We start from the raw sequence: 9,593 nt of genomic DNA on the forward strand, positions 1-9,593 counted from the left end.
AATTAGAATAGAATAGAATAGAATAGAATAGAATAGAATAAAAAAATATAAAACTAAATATAAAATAGAACAATAGAAAACTAATTCATGTTTATGTGCTTACTTTATATGTATGTATGGTACATTGATTGCTCTGCTGTTGTGAAACAAATAAATTATTATTATTATTATTATTAATAATAATAATACTTTCTTTTGCATGAAGTGTACTAATAATAAACTTTGGATGTGAGATGACAATAAGTGACATCACTGAAACAGCAGTAGGACAAACTTCTACTTATCTGAGAATGTAAAAAAAATAAAAATAAAATAAAAAATAAACCTCACTCAGCAATGTCAACCTGCAGTGAACTTCCAAAGAGGTATGCATCATTCATCTGCTCTCAACTCATTACAAGCAACTTAAGATATGAGCTGCCACTTTAAAGCTTCAAATAGGCCCACTTCAGCTTATCTGCAACCTGTCGGCATCATGAGGCCATGCCGACTAACCTAAAATGGGTAGACATTTGATTACCCCAACTCTGTCCTGTTGATGAGCTTTGTTTTGATTGACCTCAAGCCACCTGTATGCATGAAGTATATCAAAAACTTTTGAATAATTAATGAACATTACTTATATGCATTTTCATTGACCTCAAAATGGCTCTTGGTAATTAGATGGAGAATGCTTCGTGACAGATTGAAGCTAATTGCTTTCAGGCCTCCAAATGAAACCAGTGGAAGCTATGAAGAGCACTGTCAGTGTCAACAAAGGACAAATACACCATTGATTTTGACATATTTTTAAAACATCTCATTCCATTAAATACAATGAAATTAATTCGCATGTTGTTTTGAAATTTACACTAAGCAATAAATATTTCTGAAGCCTGAATATGACTGATGAATAAACTAAAGTGAGGCGTAATGCAGTGTGTTTGCGCTCACTAGGGTCCTCCCTCTCTGAATATTATCTATGTTTTGAAATTGATTATTGTGAGTAGACTACAAACAAATTGTAACAAGCGTGTTAAAAAAAAGCAGATCTTTACAAATGTCAAGAGCAGAGGCAGAAGATTTAGTACAAAACGAGAAGTTAGTATGTCCATTTTGTTTCTGCCAAGGCACAGCTGTCTGTACTGCTGAACATTTGTTTTTCAGAAAACAATACTTGTCAACACAGTCAAGAGTAAAGAGAGCGTAATGTCAGACTCATATGGATGTATCTATCTATTTATCCACACTTTTAAAAGTTTTTGTGAATTCTGAATTGTCATTTCTGAGGCAGATGGTTATTCAAAAGCATCACACCTTGCTCCATAGCTCAGTTTCTGTCAACTTTTTGCAACACTGACAAACCAAACAAAGGCAGCTAGAATAATTAAAGCACATAGGGATTAGTACATTCATTTATCAGCGAATTTGAAATAGCATGTTCTTTTGTCTTGAACATACCTGCATATATAGTGATCGCAGTTCAGTATCTGCACCCTCCTATGGGACCAACTCACTCACAGCCCTTACAGTAAGTGCTCATAACTAATGCTTGCTTCTGCCGCCTCTTACAGACTACAGGATTAGATCTTGCTCATTCAGGGCGTTGGCAAGGAAAAAGTTGATGATGAGGCGGTGCTAACATTGTTTCTTCAATAGATTTTTCTATTTTCTTTTTTTTTTAACTTATAGGGCTGCCAGGCTACACTGTGTGGCTACAGCCTAGATAGAAAGCAAACAACAATCTCTAATTGACAGCAATCTAATAATGATGTTGACAGTCATGCATACAGGAAGTTGTCTGAGCTTGAGTGTGGGCTAATAATTGCTGCCATGCCCATTAACTACTGCAATATACTATAGCCCATTGTTTGTACTAGAGATTTCATCTATCTATATGAACTAGATGAGATCAATCACCCATTTTTCCAACACTTAGTATCATAAAAAGTGACATTTAAAAACATATTAGATATAAGTCATATGACATAATATAAGAGGGCTATATCAAATTGTCATGTGTGAAACACCTCAGGCACAGTTCCTGAAATTCAAGGACATTAAATATGTTGGTAAAATGAAGACCATCCATTACAAACAGACACACTGGAAAGCAGTTATATTTATGTAAAGTTTAAAGGCTCAGATAGATAGATAGATAGATAGATAGATAGATAGATACTACAGACCTCCATGAATAATTTACAGAAATAAATACACTTTTCGAATCAATGTGTTTTGATAAAAACTACTCAGGACACAACTTCATCAGATTCTATACAACTCACCATTAGTTGTCCATCCTCGACAGGTGAAGAATACTCGAGAAAAAAATTAGGTCAAAGAGCTTTAGTTTGTGTAGAAAATGTTACTTAAAAATAATTCTGTCCGTCTTCTTCTGAGCTTCTCCCTGCGCAGAGCTGGTAATTTCCACGATTTCAACAGGAAACCCTGCGAGAGAGTGTGAGAGTGTTTCATCCGCCCTCCGTTCAGCTGAGTCTTGTCGGACTACTGGACTGCTAAACTTCCGGATGTTCCTGAGTACCAAAAGAGGGGGCAGAGATGCCAGAATGCCTGCTTGTGGTGGATTTGAGCGTGCGTAATTGCCAGGAATAGTAGGTACATATGTTTGCTGAAACTAAAAGCTCAAGCAACAACTATGAATGAGATTGTCTTTTGAATGTGTGTGTGTGTGTTTGCGTGCGTGCGTGCGTGCGTGTGTGTGTGTGTGTGTGTGAAGTGTGTGAGTTTTTAGGAGTCTAGATCAAACATCTGGCCACAGGGCAATCGTTGACCAACAGTTATACAGAAAACAACACAGTGTAAAGTATAGAAACCAAAAGGCTGCGTGAGGAGGTCACGTGTAATGCTATTTAGTTTTGTTTGTTTTTATTTTATTGTATTATTTATGCACGAGTAATAATTCTTTGTAAAGTCAGGTGGGTGAGTTACAGTAAATAAGTGTGATTCGGGATCGCTGTAAATTTGATGCCACCTAGTGGCTGCAGACCATGTTGATATTTATTTAAATAAACACAAATATGCATAGAAAAAGTAGCAAAAGGCAACGCAAAATACAAAAGTTTGTTGTTAGATCATTATATAAATTTAAGAAAAAAGTGTTTGTTTTATTCTCATTTTCTGCTGAAGTGCACCTCTCCCCCATGTTCTGAATATAGCATTTTATTCAATAGCAATTTATGAGCAAGATTTAGGCTATGTTTTTCTTCCAGGTGACAAAAGAAAGACATGACAGTATTAGTACATGACCTCCTACAGTAACATACAATACTGTATGCACCTTGTGTTTAGAGTGCATGGAGAAGATATAGAAATAAAACTTGCTAGGAAGAAAACATGAATGGTTTTAGTCCTATTTATAACATAGAGTAGTGATGCTCTGAAGCATTTTGTCGCTGCAATATAATAACAACAAACTATTTAAAACAAAAAATATCTCTTTCCCAAACCTTTTTCACCTGTTACAAAAATGTATCCTGGTTAAACATAATTTAGATCAGACTTACAAAATAAATCACCAGTTTTTTTTTTCACTTGCTGCTTCGCGCTTCCCCACTAAAATATTAATTTGCTTAAAAACAAACATCTCAGCAACTTCAAGAAAAAACAGGAATTAACCTCTCAAGACTTATCATAATTGTTAGCGTGACAAATAATTCCTTTTTTTCTTATTGTAGCCCTACATTGCATAGCTCCAATACCCTCCCTTTTCTTCCCTCTACCCTGAACAAATGGTTCTTTTTATTATTCGGCTTTAAACTTTAATCCTTTTATTAATCATTTAATTCCCGATTTCCGTGCATGTGTCAATACATATTTGGTACCAAGAACAAGTTTGGAAATGAGTTGAAATAAAAAATATTTTTTTTAAAAAAAAACCCTGTGTTACACAGTGCAATAATTATAGGTCATGCGTTTCAAAAAGTCAGTGTTGTATTAGTGGTACTTTGATGTATGTCAAAGCATTGTGAAGGACAAGGAGTTCACCCAGGATACAACCTGCTGGGGGCGCTGTAGTGATGTTTCAAAAGGCTTTAGTTTAGTTAAATAGAGAGACTTTTAACAGAGAGGGTGAGAATAAACACTGAAGAGAAACCTGGACAAAGAGAAACCAAATCGGCAACAAGCAGGTGCTCAAAATGGCTCAGCAGGTAGGTTCAAAATGTTTATCTTGTACAGTAGATTGGAAGTGACAGACTGATAGATTTTTTGTTTGTTGTGACTGCTTTGTTTTCTTGTTTTCCAGCTTAACAGTGAACAAGGGACCACATTAATTCCTGCAGAAAAAGTTGGAAGGGAGTCAAGAAGTTCAATGATATCTGCTTCTTTTAATTTTATTAATTCCATTATAGGATCTGGAATCATAGGTAGGGTTAAATGCTCACTCCAATACAGTCTGTTGTCTTTTACAAAACCTAAATCATTCAATTATATGAAACTGATTAGATAAATTAAATTAAACCATGGGCTATTTTGTTACATGATTTTAATTCTGTTATGATTATGTTCAACGATCAGTTTCAGTTGTTATTTTTGCTGCAAGTATAGACGCTTGAAGCAGTGAAGCCCTGCAGTGTTAAACCCCTCTCATCATATGACTAGCGCCTGTTGACCCCCATCCTCCCTTTTAACTCTTTCATTCTCAAAAAATGTCCTGAGTCATTGCTCAAACTACACAAAACAGCAGCACAGATTGTTTCAAGCTCCATATTATTATTGTTATTATTATTTTTTTTTACACATAAGAAGGAATTCTACATTAATTTTATCTGTAATTTCTTTAGGGTAAAGTATTCCGTGCGTAAACTAATTATAAACACTTGTGTCAGCATGGCACAGAAACTATAAATCTCAAAAGTCTGTAATCTGACTTTTTTAACAAGACAGATCAATAATCTCAGTTTCTTTCAAGATTGTTTACAAGTCTAAGTGGACTTATTGAAAATATGTGTTCACTGTAGAGATAGATACAGGTTTTGCATCAGATTTCTAACTTTAAACAGAAATAGAGTATGAAAATTAAGTTTGGCATTTCTTTTTATCTGAAGAGCTCAATGTGGTAAGATATCGTCGATAAAATGTCAAGTAGGCTTAGTGTCTCTAACATGAAACTTACCTTGTCTTAATTGTCTGCTACTTTGTGCTGTGTAACTGCTGCTGAAAGTCACCTACAACATTTATTCATATTAACTTATTTATTTAAAACCAGGTTTACCATATGCATTGAACCAGGCGGGGCTCCCCCTTGGCTTCCTGCTTTTGATAGTTGTTGCATTCATCACAGGTGGGTATACAATGTCGGTGCCATTAAAACAAAGGAGACATGAAATTAATCAGATAAATAATATTATATTTTGCTTTTTATGGCAGACTATTCAATCATACTATTAATCAAAGGAGGGAACCTGTCAGGGACAAACAGTTATCAGTCACTGGTACAAAGCACATTTGGTTTCCCTGGATTCCTCATTTTATCTGGACTGCAGTTCCTTTACCCTTTCATTGGTAAGCTGTTTAAAGATAGTAAAATATTCAACTTGAAGTTGTAAGCTTTGGCATGTTTTATCACATTTCCAATGGGGATTGAAAAGTTATTGTATTTTCTATTCTAATCTTGCTGCTGCTTCAGTTCTTGTTAATGAGCCAAACCTCTGTTTTCTTCCTCAGCTATGATTAGCTACAACATCACAACAGGTGACACAATGACCAAAATATTTCAGAGAATACCTGGAGGTACGCAGCCTATCATCAGAGGTGGAATGATACTAACAGCTCTTTCCCCTTTGATAAAAACCATGTGTGCAATAAAATGTAGCTCTTTAAAGGAAACATATACATTACGTGTAAAATATTCCAATGCTTGAAATTAGTAATTAATGCGATGTCTTATTTTATCTTTGCAGTTGGTCCAGATCACATACTTGCAGAGCGTCACTTTGTTATCTTGCTATCAACCCTTTTATTCACGCTGCCTCTCTCACTTTATCGAAACATTGAGAAACTTGGGAAGGTAAGTCTGATTCTTGCGCAGTTTGCAGTGTCATTTGGTGATGTATAGCTTCCTGTAAAACATCCATGTGTGTTACCAGGTGTCCTTCCTGTCAATGGTGCTGACATTTATCATCCTCATCATTGTAATCATCAGAGCAGCTACCTTTGGCCCACAAATGTATGAATGCACATTCTGCAGTTTGCTAATCTTAATTTTCAACCACTGAGTTCATTTAAATTATTACCAAATAATTTATGAAACTTTAACCATAATTATGTTGTTCTGTGTACCTTGATGACTGAACATGAATGTCACTCTCTAGCCCTCCTACAGAGAATGCATGGGCATTTGCAAAGTGGAATGCAATTCAGGCAGTTGGTGTAATGTCTTTTGGTGAGTTTTTCTGCATGATGCTGATGGTGGAGGTGCCTTGAACTCTTTTTAGAGAGAAACTGACTGGAGACAAACTAAAGGAAAAGCCAACATGAAGTATCTTAGTAAGGTGTTGGGCCACTACGTGCTGCCAGAACAGTTTAAATGCACCTTGGCATTGATTCTGCAAGTCTCTGAACTCTATTGGAGAGATGAACACCATTCTTCCAAGACACATTCCCTCACTTGGTGTTTTGGTGATGTCGATGGCAGGTGTGGTCTAACACGTCAGTCCAAAATCTCTCACATGTGTTTAATGGTGTCTTATCCTTAGATCTAAATGCTGATATCACTTTAGTCTCTGTTCCTATTGAAACAGCAGCAAGGTAAGCAGTCTTTGTGACTGAAGTTCCTGCAATCCGTGTCCCAGCAATGAACCCTCTTTCAAAGTCACTTAGATCTTGATACAAAATCAGTATCAACCTGCTCAGTATTTGTATTCATGCCACAGAGCATGCGTGGATGTTAATTGCTTAAGTGTACCATGCAGTGTACCTGTGTAGAATCATCTGCATTTGTTATGTCTCTCCACTCATTTATTCAGGCTTTCCTTTAATTTATCACCAGTCTGTATGTCACCAAATAGTCTGTAGTGTAGTTTTTCTGCCCCCTACTGGTAAAAAATCAATTTATACAGCTTTAGGTAAATGTCTTTACTGTTAATCAATCCCATCATGGGGACAAAGCCCACAGCTTTCATTTATTGACTATAAAGCACAAGATATGCAGTACAGCATTAATGGCAGGAGATCTGGACTATTAATTTAGTGAATGCTCTCTCTAAACACTCCACCTCATCTCAAATAATGTGTGCTGTCATCACCCTCTGACTAAGACTCTCGGGGAGTGGAGAGCTGGGTCTTCACCACTCCATCAAGGCCTTTATGAAAATTGAAAATTATGGCCTTGAATTGAGTTCCCTGGTGGTAATAACTATTACAGCTACAACAGAGGCAATGTGGTTGGCTCTTTTGTGCATGCTGTGGGAAAGAAATTCAGCCTGAACTAAGGCAGGCATGGAACTATGGTAGCTTCTTAGTCTAACAGGGGATAGATATATTTAATTTACCACTGAAGAAGAGAACTACAAAGCAGGAGTATACCGTATAAATTGTTTCTTGAGTCCTACTGATGAGCTCCAGTGCTTGTGTATTCAACATCTAAAATGTTTTAAGTTGGAGTTCAAGCAAAGGAGTAAAAACTGTGGTTATGGGGTTTTCATGTAAATGCAGCAATATTGTTCAATATTATAATTCGGTATGATAATGCAACTCTGATGTTCTGCCACTGTGTGTCTCTTTAGCCTTTATATGCCATCACAACAGCTTCCTGATCTATGGCTCTCTGGAGCAGCCCACACTAACCAACTGGTCACGAGTCACACACATCTCTGTAGGCTCTGCACTAATAATTAGTGCCGCATTCGCTGTTGCAGGCTATGCCACCTTCACTGGGTACACACAAGGTATCAGTACAAATGCACAGAATATGATAAGCTTTGTGCTACATGCCTCTTGTTTTTTTAATTACAAATGCATTTCTTTTATTTTTAGGAGATATATTTGAGAACTACTGCAGAAATGATAACCTGGCAACATTTGGTCGTTTCTGTTTTGGCCTCAGCATAATAACCACATTTCCACTGGAGTGTTTTGTTACACGAGAGGTAAGTACAGTAATACTCTTTCATACGTAGACATATGTAAACAGTTAAATGTTTACATATGTGAGGGAAAGTGGTACCCTTAGAGTTTGAACTTGACTCTTAGTTGTATTTTTGGGCTTTGCATTAACAAGAACAAGAACATTTGGCACATACATTAATTGCTCCTGCACTGTTGCTCAGTGAGTACCAATGCAAAATCAGCTCAGGTGTTTGTATGTGTTACCCTCTGCCAACTTGCAAATATGAGACTAATTTGAATAGTCTTTCCATTAGCAGAAAATGCATAAATTTAATACGTATCTTCTTGTTTATCTTCCCAGGTTGTAACCAATGTCCTCTGCTGTAGGGATCTTTCAAAAGCTGAACATGTGGCCATAACCTTGCTCATAGTTGCAGTCTGTACATCAATATCTTTGGCCTATGACTGTCTGGGAATTGTTTTGGAGCTGAATGTAAGTCATACCTACAAGACCAGTCTGCTGTTTGTATGTAGTGGTCTTGCCCATAAAAATAAAATGTATTTATGTGTGTTCAGTTTTAGTTTAGTTAATGTTTTTTTTAACCTTAATGATGCTCTCTTTGTCCTACCTTTCCAGGGTGTTTTGTGTGCCACACCGCTGATCTTCATCATCCCATCTGCATGTTACCTCAAACTCTCCATGGGCCATTGGTTTCAGAGTGAAAACTTGGTGCCCATCATTTTGATATTACTTGGCTTGTTTGTCATGGTCACTGGTTTGATCATGACTGGCCTATACCCACAAGACTGTTCACACGGTGTGGAGATGTTCTACTGTGCGGATGCCAACATCTCTGGCACTGTACCACCTGTATAAAAGAACATCTACCCAAATAATTATTTGTATTGAGAGATTTGAAATACATAAACAAATGAATGTGGACACCCCTGCCAGATACTGTACTTTTAATATTTTAGGGCTTTTAAAAAATGTTTTGGACAGTTTAAGGGATATCTACCTTAAAGCTACAGCATTCAATGCAGATTTTCAGCCAGGCCTTATCGTTCAATGTTAGAGCCCAACCTCACTGAGGCTCTTGTGGCTGAATGGGAGAAAATCTCTGAGCCAGGTTCCAGAATCTTGTGAAAAGATTCCCCAAAAGACTGGAGGCTGATATAGTAGTATATTTGCCCATGGGTTTGGTGCTTTAAGAATCATAAATGGGTGTAATGTGTTGGTGCTCCACGTTTGATTATATTGTACATGGAAATGTTTCATTTGTATTTTTTGTTTCAGAATGAATAGTCTGTTTTAATGTTTAGGCTATTCTGGATTATTTGTACCCTACAGATGGGGAATGGTCGTTTATAAAAGCAGCCACGCGATGTCACTGTAGACAAACAAAGCAGTTATTAAAAGGAAGCAGAAAACAACAACACAGATGTCATGTTGATGTATTAAGTATAACACTAAATCTACCTAATTGTTGTTCAAGGCCTGACAGCGTTGGACTTTATTTTTGTGTGTTTCTTACCAAGTTGTA

General features: G+C 36.7%; 1 protein-coding gene across 1 annotated transcript; it reads left to right on the forward strand.

Moving 5' to 3' along the window:
• The first annotated feature begins 4,139 nt into the window (after window positions 1–4,139).
• Window positions 4,140–8,926, forward strand: slc38a11 (solute carrier family 38 member 11). The gene is made up of 12 exons (XM_053329168.1): window positions 4,140–4,151; window positions 4,241–4,367; window positions 5,210–5,284; window positions 5,371–5,505; window positions 5,668–5,733; window positions 5,904–6,010; window positions 6,090–6,169; window positions 6,315–6,385; window positions 7,728–7,889; window positions 7,978–8,090; window positions 8,411–8,542; window positions 8,687–8,926. Exons 1-12 carry the CDS (start codon window positions 4,140–4,142, stop codon window positions 8,924–8,926), a joined length of 1,320 nt encoding a protein of 439 aa, XP_053185143.1.
• The last annotated feature ends 667 nt before the right edge of the window (window positions 8,927–9,593 follow it).

This window comes from Scomber japonicus, chromosome 11, assembly GCF_027409825.1.
Source record: "Scomber japonicus isolate fScoJap1 chromosome 11, fScoJap1.pri, whole genome shotgun sequence".
NCBI classification, from domain to species: Eukaryota; Metazoa; Chordata; class Actinopteri; order Scombriformes; family Scombridae; genus Scomber; species Scomber japonicus.

Bases quoted from the DNA above. Each gene is read 5' to 3' on its own strand.
- slc38a11 (XM_053329168.1), top strand. The intron at 5,734-5,903 runs GTACGCAGCCTA...TTATCTTTGCAG, and splicing joins ATTTCAGAGAATACCTGGAG to TTGGTCCAGATCACATACTT. The intron at 6,170-6,314 runs GTATGAATGCAC...GTCACTCTCTAG, and splicing joins GCTACCTTTGGCCCACAAAT to CCCTCCTACAGAGAATGCAT.